At 49.0% G+C, this 26,085-nt stretch overlaps 1 protein-coding gene across 5 annotated transcripts; it reads right to left on the reverse strand.

Annotated features, from left to right (window-relative positions):
- Positions 1-110: 110 nt before the first annotated feature.
- IP6K3 (inositol hexakisphosphate kinase 3) lies at positions 111-24,862 on the reverse strand. Of its 5 annotated transcripts, XM_090024957.1 has the most exons (6): positions 24,706-24,862; positions 17,123-17,530; positions 4,894-5,113; positions 3,701-3,879; positions 2,841-3,016; positions 111-1,690 (listed from the first exon to the last, which is right to left on the reverse strand). In XM_090024957.1, exons 2-6 carry the CDS (start codon positions 17,322-17,324, stop codon positions 1,214-1,216), a joined length of 1,254 nt encoding a protein of 417 aa, XP_089881083.1. In that variant the 5' UTR covers positions 17,325-17,530; positions 24,706-24,862; the 3' UTR covers positions 111-1,213. The 5 variants fall into 5 exon arrangements, with proteins under 5 accessions (XP_089881083.1, XP_089881087.1, XP_089881085.1 ...); XM_090024961.1 differs by lacking the exon at positions 17,123-17,530 and having other exon boundaries at positions 24,706-24,727; XM_090024959.1 differs by lacking the exons at positions 17,123-17,530; positions 24,706-24,862 and adding an exon at positions 16,880-17,104.
- Between the last annotated feature and the right edge of the window lie 1,223 nt (positions 24,863-26,085).

Raw genomic sequence — 26,085 nt, forward strand, 5'->3', positions numbered from 1 at the left:
CACTCCTTCCTTCTCCCCACTCCAACTCTCCCCGCTCCTCCAAAAACCGCAGAACAATTTTAGGATGCACAGAAAGTGAGGAGGAAAAAAGAGACAAAGAGGCACAGCAATACGTGACAATGATCTAGACGATTTTATTTATACACCAACTCCCCAGTTATTGGGCTTTGGATCTCTATTCTTGACTCATAGACACCTCTAACAAGTTTCCCACGCTGCGCAGGAAGGAATTAAGTTGTATTAGTTATTCATGACTACTGTAAACATATTGTCAAGTTTTCCCAATTTCCTCTCCTCTAAACACACACACAAAACAGTTTTACAAAAAAAGTTCTAGACGACCCTATCTTTCTAGCTCTCGACTCAGTCACACGCTCTCTTTGAAGCTAAAATGCCTTGATGTGAATCTTATCGCCACCGATATCTGCCGCAATCAACACTCTTAGATACATCCAGCTCCAGTCCATCTTTTCCTGAAGACTGTCCTTTTAATGCGTGAGTGGATATTAAGCTCTCACCGAGTGGAGATTGCGCTTTGGAGCGTACCTATCCACGCCTTTTGGCGTTAAGTAGTTTACAGCAAGGACCTCTTGAATGTTTGGCACTTTTTTTTGATCTTACATAGCGCCATATATGTCAGCACTATGCTCAGGATTTCCTACAGCACTGCAGTCAATGCCACGGGTTTGGAGAGCGAGCATCAGGGAGCGCTTTCGTCTTCTGCTCGTGTTGCTGGATGTCCTTGGCCCATCACATTGAGCTTGAGTTAAAAGTAATTCTTTGACTTGTTAAGACCTGCCAGCTCGTAAGAGCCTCTCTCTCAGACGCACGGTATCTGCTTAGTCCCTTTGGCTTCACAAGTGCGTACAGAGGCAGTAGGTATGATTTTGTCCTTAAGACTCTTTCAAGTATTTCTTTCTTCTGGCTCTCAAACAAATCAAGGACAGCAGTAAAACAAGAAAGGAAAATAAATCTTCTGATATATCACAACCACTACAGATTCTTTTCAGTCCTTTTCTTTTACACCTGGCTTCAGTAACGGCACATCTAGCATTTTCTTCACTTTCCTAGCAAGCTGTCCACGCTCTCATTCCCAGCAGTGCGCGAGATGTTCGGAAGCGGTGAGGAGTTCTGTAGAATGGACGCAATGCATAGGCAAGTCCTGTTCTGGGCTCTCTGCCACCCCAGTGTCTCTGGTGTCTCACGGCATGTGTCATTTGCCCTCTGAAATGTTCTGCAGAATTTTGATGAGGTTTTCCAGACCGAAAATATAGCCATGGTCCGGCCCGTCGTAGGTGGTGTGATTGCACTTTGAGCCTTTGTACGTGGTGTGAGCAAAGTCTATCATGCGAATGTCAACTTTGGCATGGCTGCTCCCATGGGACGCGGTGCAGTTTATGTTCTGGAAGCTCCCTTGAGGATAGTTGTCCAAAGTGGCTCCGTTCTCCTTATGTTCTTGCCCGTCGTAGATGATGAGAAGCGAGCTGGAGTAGAAGCGATAGGAACTCTGCTTTTTAATGACCAGAAGCAAAGCCTTCAGCTGCAGCACGATGGGCTCCAGCAGGTCTGTTCTGAGGTGGTTCCCATTGTGAAGGAACTGGTGGAGGGCTTGCCTGAAGCCTTCAGGGGAGAGTTTCCTTCCGTAATACTTATCTTTGCAAAAAAATTGGCCCGTGTGAGCTTGGTAAACCTTGAATAAAAAGGAAAAAAAGTGATGGGCATCTGAAATTATTTCATTTTTGAAGCGTTCCAAAGGAAAAATATCCTACGGCTTAGAGTTGATCTAACTTGCCTGGCGTCTCTCTGATCCAAGTTGTATATGACAATTTAGGCAGCAGGCTCCTAACTGCAGATGAAACCTTGTCTACACTGCCAGTTTAAACCATTGGTAGCCCGTCCCCGTCCCCCCAGTACAGTTGCCCAGGTTCATACAGCCCTACTGTAGTAGGCATTAAGATTGTACCAGGGCAAATGGAGGCCTATCTCAGCTGAAAACTGGTTTTGCAGGCACAGGTCAACCCGAAAGCTTGCTTAAAAATTGTTCTGCAACTATTTAAGTCGGTCTAATAAAAGATATCAGATTCACCCAAAGAACCATGTCTCCCCGGGTCAAAACAGTGACTTTCCATAGCGCTATGTTAGCTGCCCCAGTGCCGTGCCTTCGCTCACCTGGTGCTGCACAGCACGCTATTTCCTCAGCCACAGGAATAAAGACTGGCAAGGAAGCTTAGAACAATTTACATGTTCAGCATCTGCTAGCACTATTCTCCATAGGAACTGGAGAAGGGGGATGCACAAGGAGGTTACATCCCTGATGCGATTCATAGGATAATCCGTTCAGTATCAGGATGGAGAGGGACCTGGCTGACACTGTTTACAACATGCAATACATGAGTCGTATAATAAGAACTATAATAATTATGCTTCACGCACAGGAGAGCGATGTTCTAAACCTTCTCGGAGGCATAAGTGAAGCAGATTGATGGTTTCAGTTTCCAGGAGGAAGTAGCAATCATTTCCATCAAGAGGAGCCAGATAAATGTTTATTTAGCCCGAGAGAAATGCATGGGTTTGCATTGATTAAACTAGACAGCTCTTGCAAATGAACCGAGCTTGGACAATTCATGTCCTTTTCCCCTTCTGGACAGCTCCAAGCCGCAGAACGCAGCCAGATTTTCAGCTGGTGTAAACTACCAACACTCATCGGACATGAAGAACGAGCCCCCCCCCACCCCCCGTTTGCAGCAGCTGAGGACTGGGCCTGTAGAGGTGGTTACTCAAATGCATGCTTGGAAGAGCGGAAACACCAAAGGGATCAATGGGCCAAGAGCCCTCCTTACCTGCATCCCACAAATGCGAACTCCCAGCGACCCAGAAGTGCTCTGCTCACACTTCTGTATGTGGCGAGCTTTCTTCTCCTCCGAGGCGTCATCCCCATGCTGCCTGGTACCCATCTTTAAGTCCAGAATGCAAGGGTATTTATACGCTGACACCACGTTTTCGAGCAAGAGAAACTCTGAATAGCACATGTTAAAGGCAAAAGGAATGCCTAATTGAAGGAAGGCTTAGATCAGAGGTGGCCCTATGCATTTCTGGCAGGTCACTTTAAACCGTTCTCGAGCGCAATGAGAACGTGTGACGCACCTTTGTCTACTCACAGCGTAGCAATTGCCCTGGCTGCTAATTTCAGCCAATTTGGTATAGTTGCACCAGCTGCATTTGCCAGTGGCTCCTCTCTAGGGCAGAGGCAGCCCCGGGCTGTCAATCCAGGGCCTTTCATCAGCACTGAATTCACTTGAGTGCAGCAGGGGAGCGAGGGGCATTAAGCTGCATTAGTCCATGACTAGTGATCAAATGAAGTTGCAGAAGGAAGAAGCAAAGCTACTGCTGCTTTTTTGAACCCTTTATGTTTTGTAATTCCTACATGATTGTGTTTTTAAATATACGGTCCAAAGCGCCGTTGGCTTTGGACAGATATCCTTTGATGTAGAGCCTCTTTTAAACAGAGATGGAGAGGATATAGCATATTTGGTTGGCTCCCAGGGGCTTTGGGGCACAGAATAAACCTACACACAAAATGTATGTTGATTATTACCCATTATTAGCAGGCACCGTGCTAGTGACAACCCTACCTCGGTGAGCCCTCCTCAATGCAAAGCAAGTAAAGTGCAACAGGAACAGTTGGAAATAAAAAGGATACGATGAAGTTTATTCTCGTTATATTTGGAGGACATGCGGTTCAGGTGCTGTTGGTGGCAGTGAAGTCCCCAGGGGTTATAGCTGTTTCTTTCTGGCTGGTTTCCATTTGCATCTTCCATGAGTGAAGCAACGCCTGTATGATACTGAAGATCTGTCCTCAATAGCATCTTCCCCGGGCAGCTAGACAAAGTGCACAAAAGAGGCAAATTTGGATTGAAAGCTCCAGAAAGGCAGCAATTTTTTTTCTCCTTTTGTAGTGGCGGAAATTGGATAAGGGTGATTTTCAGGGGATCCCAAAGGAAAAATATTCATTGTGTCCAACCTGCTGAGACCCTTTGTTACTGACTGAAATACTATGTACTGGAACAAATTAGGCTGTTGCTCCACGTCAGTATTTTTCACTGCAATTTGAGAGTGACTCTGGCTTCCATGAAAGGGTGCCCAGACTCATAGCACTGACGGTTGCAAGGGGGTGCACCCAATATCACCCAAGCAATAGATTGCCTGGCAGCACTGAGTGCAATGGCTGTGCATCTGCTACTTACAGTCCTCAGCAGGCTTCGGCTCACTATCCCTCATGTGGCTTTTGTGACTACTGAGCTTAGCTGATTGGCTCTCGGAGGGCAGGTGGACATGCAGCCGCAACCTCTGTCCCCTTCTGCAGTGCACAGCACCTTGGGGGAGTAGGTATAACGCACTCCCTGCTTTCTCCAGAGTTCAGGGGCTGCAATTCTGCTCACGCCCAGGCAGATCAGACAAGCAGCTACTGCAGAAAACAGCCAAAGGTCTGTTTTCTGCAGGGCTATAAACATAGAAGGATGCCTTTGAGGGTGGTGGAGTTGCCCCAGAGTCTCCCATCATGTGTGCGAGTGTCAAATCTGGGTCATTGTATTTGTAGGCAATTCAGTGTGTAAAATGCTGGAAGCTGGTAGGCAGGTGTTGCTAAATCAGGAGTAATACCAGTGAAGCCAGGACAAACTCAATGTTAGGATATCGGCATGATATCTCACGGTCTCAAGGCACTGGAGTAATACAATCACACCCAGTACGGTCTCCCACTATGTTATGCCCACTGTAAACCCTACTCCCATCTGGGCTTCCCACGCACAGGCCTGTGATTATAAATGAGTTCAGCCTGAATTCGGCTTGGATGTGAGCAAAACTAATGCTGCTTTCATGACATCTGGCAGTCACCTGTCTTTGATGGTCTTGGCGAGCTGGTTGTGACCCCACTTGACAACCATGTGGTCACTGCCACTGCTGCCGCTCGTCCACTTGCACTTGTGCCATATCGCGACTGAAGTCTCCTTGACGGCATTATCCAAGGAGTGGCAAGTCTCAGTTTGCAGGCTGGGGCTGGCTATCAGGCTCAGGTTGCCCATGCTGTCCTTTCGGAGACGCACAGAAATGATACCTTCAAAAAGAAGCCAAGGGAAGGGAAATCACGTGAGTGGGACAAACCACAGAGCAATCACCGCTTGTATTTATTAGATGTCACCCAACTCTGCTTACAACAGCAATATTTAGCAGTCCATTTTCCAGTATGGAGGGTTGAGCTATAGGGACTCCGAATCAGACCCCTCAAGCGCCTGTAAGTGTGGAAAGCAGGCACCGGCTTTTTAGATATCCCCTTCTCCTCTGCTTACTCCACCCCCCACCATGCTGCTTCACATGCAGCCCGCCTGTCCCGTACATCATGTTCCCCATAGTCCAGCTCCTCTCCAGGCAGTCATTCTTTCCAAGCTATGCAACAGCTGAACCAGCAAAGCCCCCGACACAGGACTCTGGAGCACTTGGCTGACTTACAGAGAGGGATTTGGGTCTTGCTCTCAGCCATGGGACAAAGGTTGAGATGTTTTCCGGGAGCAAAACAGGAGAGGGAGCAAATCCTTGACACAAAAATCACAGTGTGCAAACATGTGCTCCATATTAGAGCAGGTGAGGGCTCATCAGCACCCCTACCCGCCAAGCAATCTAGCACTGTCACAAGGAGTTTCAGTGATGAGAGCAGGAAGGAATTGCCTAATGGCCACTCCAGGACTTCAGTCATAAGTGCAGACAGAAACAAGGCATCCCACTTCAAAGCCCTACCTCATCCCCACTGAGCAGAGGGCACCGCCTGTGTTAGTCTCATGGTCTCAAGGCGCTAGAGTGATACGATCACACCTAGTAAGGTCTCTCATTTTAGCCAGCTGGCTGAGCTCCGCACCAAGAGACTGCCGTTTTAGTCCCAGCTCCCGTTCCCACGTTACTCAGAATCACGTAATAGGTTAGAAGAGACCACAGGAGGACACATCTAGTCCAGCTCCCTGCTCAGAGAGACTCAGGTGCATAATAGCCTTGGAAGGTCAGTGTCTTAGCTGCAACCCCTACAGCTGGGAAGCCCGAGGCGCTATGCCCTGGGCCTGAAGTCTGCAGGAGCTGTAGTGCTCAGCCCCCCCTGCAAGCCATCTTGAATCCTGCTCCTAACATCTGTGCGTCAGCTTTTCCCAGCCATCAGGTAGGCATACAGATCCTTACTCCTACAAGAATAACCCTAGCTCTTATATAAGCACTTTCCACTCACAGAACTCAGTCACTACCATTATCCCCATGCTACACATGGGGAAACAGAGTCACGTCTTGGCTGAAGTCATCCAGCACGCCGGCCGCAGGACTAGGTATAGAAGCCACATGTCCCGAGTCCCAGCCCAGGGCTCTGTCTTTCTGGCCACGTTGCTACAGCCAGGTCTGCAGTTGTAAAACCTCAGCAAGCGCCTACACAAGTAGCGGCATTGCAATGCACACCTATCACTGCGTGTTATAGTATCTTTGCCTGAAAGCATCCATTTCCTTTCCTCAGCTTCCCCCCTTGCTTCTTTATGGGCTGGCGTGTTAAAGGGCCAAATTCATCTGTGGGGTAACTCTACCAAAAATCAACCTTCGATACTAAGTGACAAATAGTATTTTTGGAGCTGCGAATAAAAAAAGGACCACTGCAAACAACCAAAGGAGGACAGGCTCCCCAGGCCCCTCGTCTTATTACTGAAATATCTCATAAGCTGATCTCAGGAAGCAGGGCAGCTGAAACAGTACCTCCGCAGCGTAACCTACTTTAGAACAGTTTGCCCTGTACCAAATGGACTAGGTGAAACGATAGCCGGGTGACAGGGTGATCCAGATTCCAGAGCAATTTTCCTTTTTGCAGGAAGCAACCTGAAATCTCTCTGTGGCTTTGGAGTCACCCCAGGATTACTGACACTGGGACAAAACCAAAGCAAACGTAGAGGCCCAGCTCACCAAGAACATGTGTGCTGGCACGAATAGGGTAACTGGCTTGGCATGCGATGCCCGTATGCTGCCATGGATGTGCTTCAAATCACTGGATGGATCCTTTCGGGGTTAAAGCCCTGTACATTAAACTCTCCTCTCAATTCATGATACTGCCATTGGCTAGCCCAGGAGAAGTTGCTGATGAACACTGGCTTCCCTTCCCTTATTTATGAGGGTAACAAAATATTCAAGACTGCCATGCATTTTACCTTTGCAGCTTCTACTGTCTTAACTGGGAATGATATGGCTCAAGGACCATGCAACCTTTTACATATTTACCCCTAGCAAAGCCTTCGCGGCAGGGACCGCTGCCGTGGAGTATCAGATGACAGATTACTAATGGTCATGGCTTTCGTATGAGGCAGCTCTGACCTTTCAGAGAAAGGTTGCTAACAGTGGTCTCATGGCTAACGCTAGCACTGTTGAAACTTTCTGTCAACTCTGTCTGGGCCCCTCTGAACATTTTTGAGAGGTACAGAGTGCTACCCTTTTGGTATTAGATCTCGGTCGCCTGAGCTGCTCAGAGCAGTGTCTTTCAATTGAAATCGTTCCTAGTCCTGCTGTAGATATCTTACCTTACACCCACGTGGGTGTCTTACTGGTTCCAAGTCTCTAGGCTTTACGGACCTATGGAGTCATCAACATAAAGAACCCCGATGAAGTAAAGACCTGGTTTTCCTGTCCAACGATCTCTAGGTGCAAACGTCCCCAATTCCTGGAGTCTTCGGGGAGAAGATGCGTTTTTGCAGCTTGGAAACAAGGAGATTCTGTTCTCCGAAGCATGTTTGCCAAGAAAAGATAAATATGCAAGCTCCCTTCCTTCCATTTAGAATGAGATTGGAGGCAGAAAATGGAAAAATCAACTGTTCTCCCACCTGGGTGTATTCAGAGTCACAGCTGCTGACTTTATGGACTAAAATGAGTTTTCTGTGGCCTAAATTCCAGCGATCCTGAGCTTCTGTTCAGCTCAGATGGAGTGCAGGGTGTTCAGCACTTCTGAAAACCTGAGCTTAACTTCTTTTTTTAACCCTGCCAGCCCCAAAGCACCAGGACGCCAGGGAGCGAGGGGCTGGACTGAACTCATTCAGGCATCACTCACAGGGTTATTCTTTCAGTTCCATCTGCCAGTCCACGGGACCGGCGGTCACTTGAAAAGCAAGACAAAATCCAGCGTGCCTCTCTAATTCCCATTTGCATTTTGCAGGACAAGCAGAGATTTTTCTCATCTTTTTACCCAGACAGACACTATTTCCTATGAAACTACACATCAAGTTCTCTACGTTTAGTTTTCAGAGTATATTCCTCATTAAATGCATCTCTAGTGCTGTGTTGTTCGGTATGGAGCATTTAGACATGAAAAAATGTCCCCATCACAAAAATCTTCCAGTTGACGGAGCTGTGCTGATTTATATCACTCAGTGATCTGGCTCTGTAACTGTTACGTTACATGAAACCGGTGCCTGTTAATTATCTTACACAAACAGGCTAATTAACAGGGAGCTCTCTTTCAAAGGCAAAAGGAGCCATCAGGCATCAAAGCCTTAGTCGAATTTAGGCACATAAACACCCTTGAATATGAAAACCTCAGTTTAAATACATTCTTTTTTTTTCATGCTATTTCTCACTTTTGGAAAGGTAGCTAATTTTGTACAGGTCATATAACCGAGGTACATGTGCAAAACAGACACTACGTGGTTTCAGCATATTGGCTGCTATGACGCTTCTCTTTGATTACAACTAGGGGACTATTATCTGACTGCAAAGCTTTGATGCATTTAAGCACTTGTCTTTCATTTCGGTATCGTTGAAAACCCTGCCTGTTCCCTGCAAAGCCGGCTAGGTAGACGCAGAACAGTCACAGAAGCCATCTGCATGCCAGAGGCACCTCTGCTATGCTCAGGAGTTATTTTGCTATGCTTTGCTCGCTGGCGCTTCTCTCAGGAACTTATTTTTAAATTTACAAGTGCATTTATTTACTGCCCTGTGCAATATGAGTCTTAGCAGAACTGGGCCCAAAAATAAATCCATAATTCCAGAGCCAGCTCAAAACCAGACAGGCAGCATTGAGAGACTGGGAAGATAAAAGCTCGTCTCAAGGTCATCTAACCTGCCTGAAATGGAAAAGGGCCTGCCAAGTCTGTGTGGATGCTTTTTAAAGAGCCTAGCTGGGTGGGAAGAGTTAAAGGACAGCATCCCAGCACTAATGCCATCGTTGCATAATGGTCTCCAAGTCTCCCAGCGGACTGAAAATAGCAACGAGGAGCATCTACGTGCATGACTCGGTGATGGAGACCTTGCAAATATTCCATCCGATGCCTAATCTTCCCTTCCCTGTTACGTTTTGCCTCTAATTTGCGGACCTTCGTGGCTCTTCCGGTGCAGAGAAGGAAAAACAACTTACGTTGGCAGAAAAGATTTGTAGAGAGTCGTTGTTTTATTGCCCCACATTGGGACACCATGCTAAAAAAGGGATGGGGGTGGAGGGGAAATTATCAGGCAATCTTTGTACTGGCAGGCTTGGGACTGAAGAGAGGTACAGAAAAATGCTTAAGAGGCATGCGCTTTTGTACCCATGTAATGTTATCAAGTAAATCTCTGCCATTTTGAGAGAGCAGATGGCAGAGGGACAGTTCTTAGGATGTGCTCAGGTGCCATTATCACCGGCATCTTTGTAATCAGGAGGGACAGGCACTTTTATTTAAAAAAAAGAGAGAGAGAGAAAAAAAAAGCCGAGTTTCTCACCTAGCGCAAGAGTCCAGGAAGTGGGGCATTTGGGAAAACAGAACAGAATCGCAAGCCTCCCAAGAAATGCAGGCAGCGCAGAAAAAACTGGGGAAAGGGACGGTTTAAAAATAATCCCACAATGATGGATTCAAACAATGTCTTTGCAAAACCCTGAATTCTCCACTAAACTCAGTGGTCCTTTAAACTGCTAAACAAAGAGAATCACCTGAGCAAGCTGCTCAGAAACATGGGCACGAGGGATGATGAAACCGGCCTGAATGGGTATTACACTGGGTGCTATGTTCAGAACAAGTTCCCTGCTTATTCGGGAGGCAGAGAGCTTATTTCTGACCTCACAGAGTTGAGCTTTTGGCACTGCGGCTGATTTTTATGAGATAGTTGGGCTTATATGTCTGGTTATGTAGAGGTCAGCCTCACAATGGGCCCCAGGTATTGGGCAGGATCGAGGCATGGGTATGCTTAAACTTATCCCATCCCTGCTCCGATTTCTTGTTTCTTGAATTTCAAGCGGCAGCTGCTGGTCACAGGCTTCCAGCCAATGGAGGGCTCGAAAGGAAAGGCCAGATCTGCCATGACTCACCGAGCCCGTTAGCCTCATAAGGGCTGCCAATTTATGCCAAGGCTTGCATGGTTTGTGGTGTTTAGAGACGCTTTCCCATGACCCAGACAGAGACGAGTCCAGGAAGGTGACGGAGTCACCAGATAATTACTTTGAAAACGGGGATGCAACTCCTGGCCCTGCCAGACCTCCTGTGTGAAGTCTGCCAAGTGGCTTAGCTTCTCCTCTGTCTCCGTTCCCCAGGTACGACCTAGAGCTAGCACGTCCCTGCCTCCCCGGAGAAGGACAGATCCCTTCCTGCAATGGTTCTTAACTTTTGGAGATTCGAGGCATCCCTCAGAAAATGCCGCCTCTTCGTTTTCACTTGTTTTTGACTACAGAAAAAATAAGAGAGCAAATCTTCTGTTGCAAGGAAGTCAGAGACCACAGCAAGCCAGCATGCTTTTAACAGTATGGATTCCTATTTGAAACCCCTGAGTTTCTCTTGTGAATTGTGTTCGCACACATAAAAGTGCTAACATCGTGTGGCAATCCGCAGCACCCTTGAAAGGATCTCAGGGCACCAGGGTGCTGCGGCGCCGGGGCTGAAGATCATTGCTATGCTGGCTGCAAGATGATCAGTGATGGCAAGGCCCACATAAAGCACAGACCGGCAGAAGAGGGGACCCACATACACCTCTTGCAGGTCTCAGTACTGCATTTTGGATATACAAACCTAACTGAAGTCCACGAACAATAACCCCACCTCGCAATTTAGCTCCCCCCCCAGTTATTTTTCTCTAAGGATAATTCTAATGTATATTTTTCTAGATAATAAAGTTCCTGAACTTGGCTTCCAGAGATGCTGAGCACTTGCCGTTCTCCTTATAGATTCTCCCCGCTCTGAACACCAGGCACAGAGGACTTTTTAGCTCTATGCCACTCCCTATTTCACTCTTCCCAGGCAGGAGGGAACGTAGCCACAGCGCACAGTGCCCCAGCAATCCCCACATGCATTAAGAGTGGATTAAAGCCTCCCTAAGCTGTATCTGTTCAGAAGACCAGTACGTCTGACTCACACTCAAAGAGTTAACAGTTGCCAGCATACAGCAGCTGAACTGAGTCTATCATTCCTAAGCAGCCTTTAAAAATGAACGCTCCCTTATCTTTCAGACTCTGGCCAGGCTGCAGGGGCTGTCAGCTCCCCAACTGCTCTTCCCCCCGCAGTCCCAGGGGCACCAGGGCTGGTGGTTATGCATTGCAACCCTCAGAGCCTCCCTAACAAAAGGTCGAGTTATTGCCAAGTGAAGGAATGACAGGTCACAGGCCACCCCCCGCCCCCCCCCCCCCCCGCCCCAGCAAAATGCCACCTACATTTAAAGAGAGGCCTATTTCAAGGACTCACGTCCATTAAGAAGTGAAAGGCATCTTCTCTGCAAGGGCAGTTGTGTGCAACATCTATCTGGCTGCCGCAGCTCCTCCTCAGAGGTGGCTGCATTTTGTTGGCCCTTCATCTTTGTAGTCATACTTTGGAGTTCTTCAAGGAAAAAAAAAGACATTATAGGAACGTATCCTCTTATTTTCTGCAGGCATCCATTACTTTTCATCTGGTAAAGAGCTGCATGGAGCAGTTAAACAACTCTGTGGCTTGGAGACATGCAACTTCTTACCCATTTCTCTCATTCGTTGAACAAGGGGTAGGGCAGAACTTGCCATTCTTACTTAGGCAAGACTCCCAAGGACTGGGCCCTAGGAAAGGAAGTACTGAGATTTCATATTGTTCCAGTTTTTGCTTTGGGTTTTTTTTTTTCAAATTGCTGAGGTTTCAGTGAGCTCAGAGACCCCAGAATAAAACCTGCAAGAAATACACTAAAATAACAAGGACAAACTTTACTAATGACAAGTGCCAGGCTAGAAATCACCAACCACACAAATGTCAATGGGGAAATGACTGGCGCAGCAGCAGATCACAAAGGGAAATGAGTCAACAGGATCTTGCTGATGCAAAAAAAGCCAAAGTAGCCTGGAGTCAATAAGCAGAAGCATCGACCATTGGAGGTGAAATCACCCATCCGGTTTACTCAGAGCTGGAGTACTGTGTCCAGTTTGGGATGTGGCGATTGAAGAAAGGTGTTAAGAGAGTCCAGAGGAGAGCAACAAAAATGATGAGCTACTTGGAAAACATGACTGATGGGGAAAGACGGGAAGAATTGGGTTTGTTTAGTCTCAAAAGGGAGGCCTGAAGGGAGACATAAGTCTTCCAAGATGTGAAAGGTTGCTGCGAACAGGAAGGTTATAAACTGCTGTCCATGTCCACGGGGGATAGGACAAGATGTAGTGGGTTTAAATCGCAACGAGGGTGATTTAGGATAGACATTAGGAAAAACTTTCTAACTGTAAAGGAAGTTAACCACTGGAACAGATTACCTGGGAGACTGTGGCATCTCCATCAGCGGAGGTTATTAAGAGCCACTTAGACACATTTCTAATCAGGAGTGGTTTAAGGCAGTGATTCCCAACCAGGATGCTGTGGCAAGTGTGCAAACATCTATGCACCAATCGCAAGATAAACCAAAAGAGTTCAAATAGGAATCTAGAGCACCCAAAACATGGGTCTGAGTTCTCTTCAAGAGAAGAAGTGCTCTCTTCTTTTTCTGTGCTCAAAAAACAAGTGAAAGCTAAGCACTGGTGTTCTCCGGGGTGCCTTGAGCCGAAAAAGGTTGAGACCTGCTGGTTTAAGGTAAAGCTGCTCTTGCCCTGAGCAGGGGCTGGATTAGATGACTTCCAGAGGACTCATCCAACCTTATTATTTCTGCGTCAGATCATGTGCGTGGATAAGGGTGCTTGCGTACTAGGAGAAAGAATAAGGATGTGCGTGTGGTGGATGCACGGACTGAATGAGAGGAGATGGGATAAAGGGGAGGGGTATGGGGCAGCAAAATGAAGTCCCTTGCTTGGCTGTGCCAGGATCTGTCTCCAGGGAACCCCCTTCCCAACCCACTGACAAGAAAGCACCAGACCCACATATAATCCTGCTGGCATATAATCAGTGACACCCCAGCTGCTGGGCACATCTGGCGCACTCGTTTACCAGGCTCTGTGAGCCAGCAGGAGGGAAGTATGAGGGTGCACTGGGCAATCTTTATATAGGAAGAGGCAGCAGCTCACATGCACGCTACGAATCCTTCCCTTACAACGGGTCCAGAAGCAGGATTCACACCCCGCTCAGAGTCCCCTTCAAACGCTGTCTCCACCTCCCCTGGAAACAGTTGGCTGCCTGCTGTCACGCAGGCCCCGAGCTCACTGCAGCTTCATTAGTGCATGTTAATCTCTGCAGCAGGAGAATAAAAGCAGGAGAAGAAAGAAGGAATAAAGGGTTTGCAATGAGAGAAACCCTCCCTGCTTCCTCAGGAGGGTGGTCTCACATCTGTCCGAGCTCTGAGCAAGGAACGGAGGGGGCCAAAGGGTAAGAAAGAAGCAAGAACTGAAGACTCAGGTAGGCTGAAATGTGTGTCAGCCTGACAATGGCTTGTACACCCGCTGTAATGTCTCGGGGCTACCATCAGATCTGGGAAAACCAGGAAACTATACTTGCACACCCACTGTAACGCCTCGGGACTATCATCAGACCTGGGAAATCCAGGAAACTATACTTGCGCACCCACTGTAACGCCTTGGGACTATCATCAGACCTGGGAAATCCAGGAAACTATACTTGCACACCTGCTGTAACATCTCGGGGCTACCATCAGATCTGAGAAATCCAGGAAACTACTTGCACACCCCCTGTAACATCTCAGGGCTACCGTCAGGCCTAGGAAATCCAGGAACCTATACAAGCAGCCATTTGCTAGGGAAGACTCGGGGGAGCTCTCAGGAGCAGAACCGCACCACCAACCCTCCCTGCATTGGCCTTCCACAGCTCACCAAAAAACAAAACCCTCCAGAAATGTTGCGAGGAGGAGCTGCTGGCTGGAAGGAGCTACTTGGTGCTGCAGAGGCAGCCGCAGCGCTCTTTGGACTGAAGCAGTGCTCAGCAGGAGGCCTGTTCTTTCCCAGGCTGGTCACCTACGTCTCCTCGGGCAGGTGAGACATAGGCAGGTGGCACCTGACTGCAAACATGACGGCACACCATACCAAGCTGGGCACGGCTCAGCGTCACGTTACAAATGCGGCTGAGGCAGACCTGCAGCCTCAAGTGGAAAGAAGCTCCAACTTGGGTGCTAAAGGACTACCCCGCAATAGCTTTTCTGTCTCTTTGGAAAAGCCTTCCCCTCTTACGCTGCCCACTCCCTCTTCTTGGATTGTCATTCAACCACCTAATCCTCCTCGCATTTACACCGTCACAGCCACTCAGAAGGTGACCCAGAATGTGTGACCGTAACTAGGACAGGCCAAAGTTGAATGTACAGTATCGGTCACACATGCGTGTTGTCCCTAAAACAGTTCTTACCGTGCCGAGCATGAACTAACCTCTGTTGAACTAACAGTGAGAGGTTGCCCCAACAGCAGAGCGGGTGCAACTTTGTGCTGGGACACTCCTATTGCAGATTAAACCTGGCTCACATCAGTTAGACACCAGATAAATGCAATGCAACCTCGCACCTTTAGTTAAACAGGTGCACCTTTTGTGTCAACAAGCAGTCAGCTAAGACGTAATTCTCCTCCCTTTCTTGCTGGTGTAAGTGCAGAGCAGATGTGCTGGGCCAAGTGGAGCGCTACTGGTCTTAAACTGGTGTGAGACCTGAATCGGCCCATTATACTCCAGGCTGGGAGGAAAACGGAAGGGCTGGCTGGCTTCACTCACTGGTATTATTGTAATGTTTGGCACATTACACCGGATCATCATCGGATGCAATTTGGGGAAACCCTGCTGTATGACAGCTAGGGACTTAGCCAGTTTAGTATCTAACACTGCCAGTGCACTGGCTTTCCAGATAGGGCCAAATTCAGATTCTGGTGTATTAGCATAAACCTGGAAGAGAAAATGGGAATTTCTTGAGATTTACAGAAGAACCATTAACAGCAGAACCTAGTCTTGTCTGACCACACCAAATGGGTCACAAGAAATGTCAGGCTTACCAACATCTGGCTGGCATTTTGAGAAGCTGGGAAATAACATCATCCGTAGGCCGCTGTGGCTACCATCTTGCTATGACACCAATTGCTAGTTCTTCTTACATTTAAACTTGGTCCTATGGCAACAGTCTCAAGGGGCAAGGAGTTTTTTGGGGCACTGAACAATACAATGATGAAGGGAAGCATAGAAACATGGATAAAGCCGTGTTTTGAAACCACCGGTAAATTAAAACCTAGATGGCTACAATGCAGAGTGTTGGTTTTGAGTTATATCAACTGGCTCCATTTGTAGACGTGGCTACACTTCTCATACCTAGGAAAATGACAAAAAAACCCAAAACCTTCAGAGGGCCCATCTGGGGTCCTGCAGACCCTTAGGCACCCTTCAAGAGAGGCTGTGCCTGGGTACAAGTCTGCTGACATGCCCGAGCCCTCGGAGGAGCCACGTGAGTGCTCACGTTGACCTGGCATGGCGCACGTGGACAGCTAACCCGGATCACGTCAGCCGGCCCATCAGCTCCAACACGTGCGCTCCAAAGGGAGCAGCTGGCTGGAAACCCCAGCACTGGTGACATCCCCTTCTCAGCAGCACTGAGCATGGGAGGACCCCAGCCCCACACCCTTTTTGATTGCAGGAATCCTACCATAACTCAGCAAGGACTAAGGCGTTATCCCTTATTGCCTGGTCTGAAAATTGGAGTTTGTAGACTCCAAGAGCCAGGAGGGGCGGTTATGACCCTGACCTGTCCTCCTGCCTAATGCAAGCCAGAGGACCTCTCCCAGCCCCCTGACATCTGGTTGAACCCGAGCACCCTCTTTTACAATGAAGTCTGGCTCAGAGAGCTTCTGCTTCTTTTTCAGAAAGGAAAACGAAGAGGTTGAGCCCCATAATCCTCAGGAATTCCACGCAGCTTTTTATAAAGTGATATATATGCTGATCGGTCTGAAGGGAGAAGCTTTCCTGTGTCGCTAAAACCCCTGAGAAATTTCTCCAAGAGTTTCCTCCACCCAAGGGCAGGCCTGTCCTTCAGCACACACGCAGCTATCCGAACACCCGCAATCTGCTCAGCTTCTGCAGCATACATGACTCCATAACAATTAAAGAGCAAATGAAATAGGTTAGTAAATCTTTATGGAGCTGCACAACTTTAGGGTAGCCTTTAATGTTGGGTTTTGTTTTTTCTAGGCCGATACACTTCTTGCTTCTACCTAGGACTAAGGAGCAAAGCACAAGGAGAAAGGACGGTCTTATAATCTGATTGCGTACCCAAGAGCTCAAGAGATCCTGGTGTTTGGAACTTGACAGCTCAGTTTTGCAAACCCATTACACTTGAATCAAGGCAAGTAAAATCCTCAGTGCTTTGACGTCTGTCATCTTAAGGCCAAACCTTGCTTATTTGGGCAAAAAACCCCCCGAGGAAACAGATGTGCAAGTAAAAGTTGATAAAAGGACCTCCAGGGTTCAGACCGTGCTTTTCTGAAGGCTAGACCAGAATCGTCTCTTACCTGGGGATAGACCAGGACTGACTTCATTACAACAGGGTAACACCAGGCTCTTATTCCCACTGTTCCTTCTGCCCAAAATCATTGGAAATATAGGTAGCCAACATCGTACTCAATATGACTCCAACTACCACATCAGTAAGTCCCGGCTGAGGAGCAATTTGCTAGATTTCCTCTTCTTGTTTGAGCGGGACAGCAACTAGCAGCCCCCGCACTTGTCTACTTGATCATTCAACCCGTTCTTACCTTTGTACTGAGGGGTGAACTGCTTCATGGCGGTGGGCAGCGACTCGTAGAACCACTGCTCCTGGGAGATGAGGGGCTTGCAGACTGTGTGCTCATCGTATTTCATCATGCTCATGTGGCCCCCGACCTGGTGGATGAACGGCTCCAGCAGCACCACCTTCCTGGCTTCCCCAGCCTCTGGGTTGGCCACAGGCCCCACCATGAGGCTCAGAGGCTCGTGGTCCAAGTCCAACTTGGAGAAAAGCTACAAGGCTGTCTATAAAGGAAACACCTTCTTGCTTAAAGCGGGCAGAGATCCAAAGGTGGGTTGAAGGATGTCAGCCGTGTGTGGGTGGACACTGAACCCAGATCGTGGCTGCTCCTAGTGCAGATGTCTTCTGACTTCTTGGCTTGCCATTGAGGACATCACTGCAAAACGAAGGGTAAATACAGAAGGTGAGGAAACAAGGGCAGATCACTTCAAGCACACCTTCCCGTCATTTGCTGGAGTTCAAACAAAGCCAGGCCGCTCTCCAGTGGCTGTGCGACGCGCTCTAAAGCTCCTCCAACCCTCATCCCACAGCCCGTGAGAAGCTTGCACAAGCAGGGAGAGTTATACCGTGCAGGCACGTGTAGGTTGCACGCTTGTAGGGCGAGATCCCTACATGCACAAGTCCTGGCTGGGAGCCAAGGCTTGAGGTGCAGATTCCAGGCGAGGCCCGATTTAGATCTGGATAGGGCCAAAAGCAGTAGAGAAGGACAATCCAGGAGAGTATCAGGTTAATGTGACTGTCTAAGACCAGCTAGATCAGGGCATTCCTTCTGCCAGCTAACATCAAGTTACTGACATGATGCTCCTTTCCTGGCCTGAAGCCCCCAGGTGAAGGTAACGTCAACCCACCAAACACGAAGCTGTTGATAAAGTTTTCAGTCTTGGGGGGTCCAAGGCGTTCCCTGCCAGCGAGGTTATCAGTGAAGGCCGCTGTTCTCTGGGAGCACCCCACTTCCCAGACCGTCCCTCCCCGTGACAGTAGAGTCCATCTCCAGCCCCTTCCCTTTCCTTAAGGAAACTTCAGATGAGGATATTTCTCACTGGTTACCATGTGGGCGTTAGGATCCCTCCACCTTCCGAAAGGAGCCTGAGATAGGACGTTTGATGATCTGCATTGACACTGAACCTGACAATCTTTTCTGCTAAGCTCATAAACAACTTCAGCTCCAAACCACACCCCCGGCGGACCCCCAGCTTTGCACACTTCACCTAGCAAGACACGCTCTGTGTGTCAGTAAAACCTAAAAAAATCCATAGCTACCACAGTCATGTCTCCAAAGGGCTGATTCTGGGAGATTTGCCATAGATTTCAATAGAAACAGGATTTGGCTTTAGACCGAGCAGTTAGATACAACACACACGTATGCAAAAAAACCCCATCCTGTATTTGTTGGGGTTGGTATCCGATAGGGTCTGTTCCCGCTCCGGATAGGCAAGAACAGCAGCCCCGAGCGTGGTGGGAGAACACATGCAGAGGATGCCATGAGCCCTGCCCCAAAGCCTAAAAGTCACCCCGAGGGCAGCACAGGTCCTGTATGAGCCCTGAAGAGAGGGGTTAAGGCCTCATACTGATCCCCTCTCCAGGGATGAATTCCACTTCTCACGTGCCAGGCTCACCGAAGCCAATTAATGGCAGTCGTAGGCTGGAGCAAGCCCAAAAGCAGTTAGATAATGTGCTGGTTTATGGCGGGTCTCTCTCTCTTCATGCTGAAGACTCCCTCTGCAGCCTCGTAAGGACACCATATTTCAGGGCGTGCAATGGAAGCTATTTAAAAATAAAATCAATCCCGCAATATGCTGGTGAATAACATGAGAGGGAAGAAGCCTGGTAGTTAGATATAAGCTTCCTCCTACCCACATCTGGTTTAATTAGCAATGCCTTGGCCTGACAGCAGCATCTTTGCTCACTTCCTTTGTGTATTGCCAATATGGTTCCCCATCTCCCATGATCAATGTCTCCTTTGACAGGTGTGAGGGGCTTAAAGCACTCAGAGATCCCTCTCCAATCTCCAGTGGAGTGGCACAGTCGCTTCAGGATCTGCTGCAAGGCAGCTTAGCAGGAGGAGACGACTTCCCCTGCCAGAGGTTCGCCCCTGGAAGGGGCTGCTTCCACTCAGGCAGGGAGAGCCCCTTGCAGGAGTAAGTCAAGGCCTGGGTAGACATCAGGATGGAGTTACACCAGGTGTGAACTTGGCCCTGCAAAGCCCATCTGCATGGAGGAGCAGCTTGTTCACAGCCTCCCCCCTCCGGAGAATGAATACTGGGAAATGCAGAAGGAGAGTTATTCTGGGCAACCACCCTGGAGTGCAGGGATTCAGGAGTGAAATGGGATAGCTGAAGAGTAAACAAGGGTGACAGCGGTCCAGCACTCGAGCCTATAGGCCATACGAAGGCACTGAACAGGACTAAGGAAACGGCCTCGTGTTTTCCTGCCTTTCCTCTTCGCCCCGAGACCCTTCTCCATAGTGAGCAGCGTCTTAGCGCACCTAAAGTCCTATTGAGCTCAAGCAGCAAGGCCTTCGCCAGTGTGTTTAAAGGACTTGATTGATAGGAAGGACTTATACAGCCTCCTATCCAAGTGCTTCATGAAGAGCAACACTTCTGTTCTCCCCATCCTCACGCTGGGGGCGGGGAAAGCGTGCCATTCTCCCCATTTTGCAGAAGGCGAGTGGAGACACCGAGGGCAGAGCTACACCTCCGACTCACCATAACAGGTAGCAACCTGCTTAAACACGCCACGCTCGCACACTCCTTCCCCCCCGAAAGCAATGTAGCCGCGCTCCCATGGTGCTGGGACAGGTTACCCTATGGCACGTGGCAGCAGCGAGGCCGCATTCAGCTGGGGAGGGAGCACGTGCAGAGCGGCACGGCACGGCACGGCCCAGGCGGTGGGTGCAGCAGACGTGCCTCAAAGGACTCGCCCGAGGTTGCACAGAAAGTCTCTGGCGGAGCAGAGATTTAAACGAGGTCTCTCACATCCCCGGCGATCTCATGACCGAGCCATCCTTCCTCTCTGAAGTCTGGCATCGCACTGGAAGTAAGGATGACACGCACCGATTTTCTCTCAGTGTTATTCATTATCAGCATCATGGTAATACAAGAGCATTAGTCAATGGGCTCCACATCTCCCAGGCTCCCTGGCTTGAAAAAACAGAGGAGTCAAAGCTCAAGTGCTTTTAATACTTTCCTCCTGTTCTTTCAGGGATAATTAAATCGCTGACTGAGAGGGCACTTGAACTCAGGTGTCTGAGGACCAGATGAACTGGACTGAGTGAATTTACAGGCATCGCTACAGGGGCAGGAGATGAGAAGGTGAAAGAACAAATCCAACCTGGAGGGAAAAAAACCTTCCCCCATGCACCAGAAAAAGAAAATACCAAAGGTTTCTTAACTAAAAATGTTTTCCTTTTCCTGCTCTTATCACCATGCACAGCAGAACAGCATTGACTGGGCCGCGCTGGCACCAACGGAGCAACGCTGACCCATGAATAGGAACGTCTTCCAGGCGAGGAAGAATTAATGTCTCCGTATGTCGCCTCTCCAAATGGCAATGAGCTCTTCAATAGTCTTGCTTGACTTGCATCCGTTGTAGTAAATTATCTGGCTCTTCAAAGTTTCTCTCCTGCATTTGTTTGCCATCAGAGTTATCACAACCCTTCTTGGGGGCCCGAGAACAAAATTCAGTCTTGACACAGGACTTACTGCCATGGGGACATGCCAGGGCTGGGGAACCGTTACAAAAATAACATGCCTGTACTAATAGCGACCAGCACATCCCCGTGTGCGTCAGGAAAAGCGGGGGGGTCAGACTTACTGTTTACACTTAAGCCAAACTCAGAACAATAGCCCTACGAAGTGGAGTGGGCTCTTTTAATTCCCCTGCTTTCTCAAGCAGCTCAGTCATTCTGACCATAACAGTGTTACCAGGAGCGCTCACGGAGTCGTTCCCACCTTCTCTGCGCTCCTCTCTAGCACAAAACCCTTGAAATAAATCCTTTCCTTTGCTTGAGTTGTCTCGAGTGCCAACAGATACTTGGGTCACTAAAAACACCATCAATTAAAATCAAATGGCACTTTTCATACTGCTTGCTTTAGGGAGACTTTAAGGGGTTGTTACTCACCTCCCCCCGCCCCGGGAAAAACAATGCATGTAAAAAATAAAATAACTCTACAGGTAGAAATTACAGATAGCGTGAAAACACAGTGACAAAAAACTACTCTGCCAGTTTTTGACCGAAATTGCAAAATGTTCGTGCTTTGGCTTGCCTGAAAACCAACGGGTTTTGTGACTTTGCATCCCTGGTTTTGCAAAATAGCCCAGACATTTTCTTTTCCAGAGGATCTCCAGTCTTTGCTGACTTGAGCAGAGCCTGCGAAAGGCTCTGCGATTGCCAACTAGCTCGCACAAGCGCGCACAAGCGCGCAAGTGTTTTGCTGCTCTGCCTTTAGAGGCACCCATCCCACACAAAACCAGCAGAAGGGGGAAAGGTTTGAAAAAGTGTTAAAAATACTAATTATTGTCGACTCGAATGCATGTGGGTCTATGACTGCTCTCACAAGAGTTGCCCGAAAGGTAGAAAAGGTGTTGGTTTTGGACGGCAGAGGGCAGCGACGGGCACCTGTGCTTAACTGCTGTGTTTCGACTCATCCGTGCCCGACAGCACTCTGAGTACAAGTGAAAACAGTTTACATTATTGATGTGTGACCCTAGAATAAGCATGATTAAAACTAAATCATGTAGGACAAATCCTTAAATCCTCAATGGGTATCTACTCAGTCCTTTCCAAGGCAACATTTTCAGCGCTCTGATTTTATACAATGGGGATAAAAAGAAAGAGGGAGGGAAGGAGACAGATAGACAGCATCCTCCCCTGCAGTACATACCAAAATGTTAATTTTAGCCGGTTAACAGCAATAGTTCAGATTGGTGGCTCCCAACCTACTTGGAGACAGGCACCCCCCCTTTTAAAGAAGCCCGTTATGCTGCTGTAACAAGTAACAGTTTCTGGGTCACTGCAATTTCTCCTGTACCTAAATAAATCTTGTAGCTGCTCTGCATTTCTCCTCGCCTTTCCCGTCCTGGCCCCTTGCATGCATACCCCAGTTTGGAAAGCCCAGCCTTAAAGGGAAAACCATGGTTTTAAACGCCGAGTTTGCTGCCTCTCTTTTAGTCCATTTGTTAATTCATTTGAATTCAGCTCCAACCCCAAAACCAAGGCAGGCGGCTTCCCTTTCGTAGGTACCCTGTGCTGCGCAGTCTGGGTTTTATACACTTGAGGGAGCTGTTTGTGCTTAAATAGGACTGAAAGAAAATAAAAGAGACCTATTAATTTGAAGCTACCTGGACAGACATCGCTATTGATCTGCCCGTAGATATGGAGTTCGGGCCAGGTGCTCAGCGGATGCAAAAGGGTAGTGGAAAACGCTGCCGGTTTACCCCAGCCGCGAATAGGGCTTCTGGAGCGAGGAGCTACAGAGACGCACCGACCTGTGGTTCTTTTAAACAAACCCGGATTACCGCGCTGTTTTCCTTCCCTCTTTGGCCCGGTGCCTCAGAGCACACCTAAGCCTCCCACAAACAGCACGGCTCGGGTTTACTCTGCTCTCTTTAGCACAGAGGGGACAGGCTGCCCTTTCCCCAGATGTCCTTGTAGACCAAAACTGTGCCCCACCGGAGAGACGAGGGAAGCTGGGGTGGGCAATGGCAACCTCGAGCCCCCAAGGGCCAGTTATTCAGCGGGGCTGTGCTCCTCCTTTCAGATCTATTAATCAAGGTGCGCTTCTCTTTGGCGCGGGTTTTTTTTGTCAAGCTCCTGCCTCCTCAGGTGGGGCCCGCTCCCGGGGCTAGATCCACAGCCCCGCAAAGCTCTTCTGCTGACTTCAGTTTGGCTGGAGACCAGGACCCGAGTGCCTTTTCTCACAGCCATTTTATGTGCAGTCAAGCAGAGGAAGCGCTCGTTCTCAATGAATTTTTAAATCGGCCTTTTCTGCTCTTCCCTCCACTGCAGCCAAACGGGGAAGGGACAACTGTCTGGCGGCAGCATGCTGGGAGTGAAAAGCCCCGATGCCTGCAAGAAACCCAGCTCTAACCACTCTCCCATAAATCCTTATGTGCAGAAACCCTGAGCCCTTTTATCTTGTATTTCCTTTCCTGAAAGAATATGATGTTCATAAAGTTTATGGTTGGTCCCAACGTCCCTCACAAATAAGATGCAAAGATACAGTTTGCTGCACAGAAGGATTTATTCTGCTGCCTTGCAAAGCAGCCGGATCTAGGGAGGAAGGGTGGGAGTCGCATTAGCTTGGATTGATAGGCTGCTAAAAACCCTATTCCCTCAGCCTGCGATTGCCTGCGTGTCTGGGATAATGTGTACGTAGCTGGGCAAGCCTTCGTGCACCTTAGTAATTCCTTGCCAGTCCTTGCAGCCTGGTTACAGAGACAGATATTCAGGCCTGCATCAGTGTCCCTTTGGCTGTGATTATAAATGCCCTGCCCTCCTGGCACCCTTGCCAAGCTGCCCCTGGCTTCATGGAGATGCCCCAGATCTTTTAACTCTTTCGCTCCCATTTAGCATGGATCCAATGCAGCACATTGCAATCGCCGTGTGGGGACAACAGCCGCTCAGCCTGCTGAATGGGGCCTGCTCTGCAAAGCTGATCCCCCCCACCCCGTGGCTGAGCTGGGGGGAACCAGCAAGTGAGACACATCCTTGTGGAGCTGAGTCCAGCTGGAAAGGTCCTGCTATGCTTTCTCCAGCACCTTCTGGAAGCGCCCTACTTACGCAGATCAGAGCAGGCATGGATTTCAGCGCCGCTGGTGTGAATCCAGAGTCACTCTGCTACCCTGGCTCTAGCAAGGCTCCCAATGCCCCCGTTCCCAGACGGGTCAGCTACAACCTCCTGCCCAAAATGTACAAATCACGGACGACTTAGCAGCAAAGCAGGGCCTTGATCTGCAATAGTCTCAGAAAAAAAGCTAGTTTTTAAACCCCCAGTGATCTGCTCAGGCCCATCTCAACAGCCCCTGCCATTCATTCAAGTACTTCACCAGCTTTACCAACACCAATCGGCAGACCCTGCCTTGTAATTAGCCAAGCGTTTCTGCCGAACAAGCATCATGAGGCCTGGATAAATTGGGACCTGGACCCAAACAGAACCTGGTTTTGCAGGGTTAATTCCCAGCCAGCAAAACCCATAAGCCACTGCTATGAGTTAGTCAGCCCAAGCATAATTTTATCATGAAATTCAGACAGACACTTAAGGCAGCCAGCAGTGGTCAATGAAGAAGCTCTGCTGTTAGCCACAGGATTTCTAGAGAAATTCCAGAAAGAGCAGCAGAAGAAGGTCCACCTCCCCTTTGCACCGCCTAATGTGGCCCGGTAGAAGTTTGATTTCCAAGAGTCACCCCAGATTCAGCCCCTTTGGTCTCCCTTTGCCCCTTTCTCATCCATGGAAGCAAGGCACGCTCAAGCTCAAAGCACTACGGATAACATCCTGCCTGTGTTTGCAAGCCCTGTGTGCAAGGTGCATAGCTCAGGACAAGTATACTCACCCCTGAGCTCAGGTGTCCTCACTGGGGGCCTGGCCCTGGAACCAGTGGGTTTCTGCGAGTATCCCAGCAGCAGAGGTGTTGCTCAGCTTAGCTTTCTCGCTACACTGCAAGGCTGGTTCGAATGCCCAGCCTCAGTATGTGGGGCTGGGGTGGAGCGGGGGGGGGGCTTGAGCTGACATACAGAGGGAGTCATCTGACCTTCTTGGAAATTTTTGGCTGCTGCCCATTACGTACAGCTGACAGCTGAGGCAATCAGGCAACAAGGGACCGAAAGCAGGGGAGAGAAAGAAAACATCCCCAGATGCTCAGGAAAACAAAATTGTGCCTTTGATGGAGGCAGGAAGGCCAAAACGGAGGAACTGTGTGACGCTGGCTCTGGAGTGGGATCCACGCATTTATTTTCACAGCTTTCTCCAGAAAGCCAGCCAGGGAGGGCCTCACCGGGTTATCCGAGCCACACTCCAGGAGAAGAACTGCTGCTTCTCATCTCACGTGCGTTCAACATCACATATGTCTCCGAGCCATTGTTTCTCACCTCTCACCCACCTTCCCTTTCCCAAAGCTCTCTGTTCCCTGTGGATCAGCCTTGGTCCTTGCAAGGCTGACCGTGACTCTATTATCTCTCAGCATTAGCAGGCTTCAATGTCGACCAGCCCTGCGGGGATACATCTTGGCTAGTCAGCTCCCGAGACAGAGGGTGTGGGTGCTTTGGTGCAACGCTGACCAAGTTTTTGCATTATCCTGGCCCAGTCTGAGAGATGAGGGCTGCTTGTTTCAGTTGAAAGCCAGCACAGGGCTGGAAAGCGGGGTGGCAGAGGTACTGTGAGCGAGCTGAAGAGGAACCGCTTCTCAGCCTCCCGCCTGTATTGTCCTCTGTGCATCTCAAAGGCCTCTCAAGGCAAGGTTGATCACAGGTAGGAAGATGGCCACTAGGCAGGGAAATATGTCCAGGGCCACACAGCCAGTCAGTAGCAGAGGAAAAAATAAGACCCTAAGTCTCCTGATTCCTTATCTGGTGCCCTGCCCGCTATAATCCCCCCGCTGAATGGCTCTGGTGGTGGGAACTGACACCTAATCTCCCTCTGCAATGCACTTGAGTCAGGAGCTGGAGATGGAAAAGTCCTGTGAGATCATCCAGCCTGTCCCTCTGCCAGGTCCAGATTGTTTCCTACAGTATATTCAAGGACAATGCTATTCATTCCCTACTTTCCTTTGCATCAAGCTTGTTGACAGAAAGAGAGACAGAGAGGCGGCTCGACAGGCCTGCATCTCTCCTAGAGTCAGGGGTATCCTGGGACTAGAACAAAGAGCAGGATTATCTCTCTTTAGGTAACATGGTGTCAGTACTTGCCATGGTCTGACCCCAGGAGCTAGCAAGAC

The sequence above is a fragment of the Crocodylus siamensis genome, chromosome 13 (genome assembly GCF_052110815.1).
Source record: "Crocodylus siamensis isolate JL-2025a chromosome 13, ASM5211081v1, whole genome shotgun sequence".
In the NCBI taxonomy this organism is placed as follows: Eukaryota; Metazoa; Chordata; order Crocodylia; family Crocodylidae; genus Crocodylus; species Crocodylus siamensis.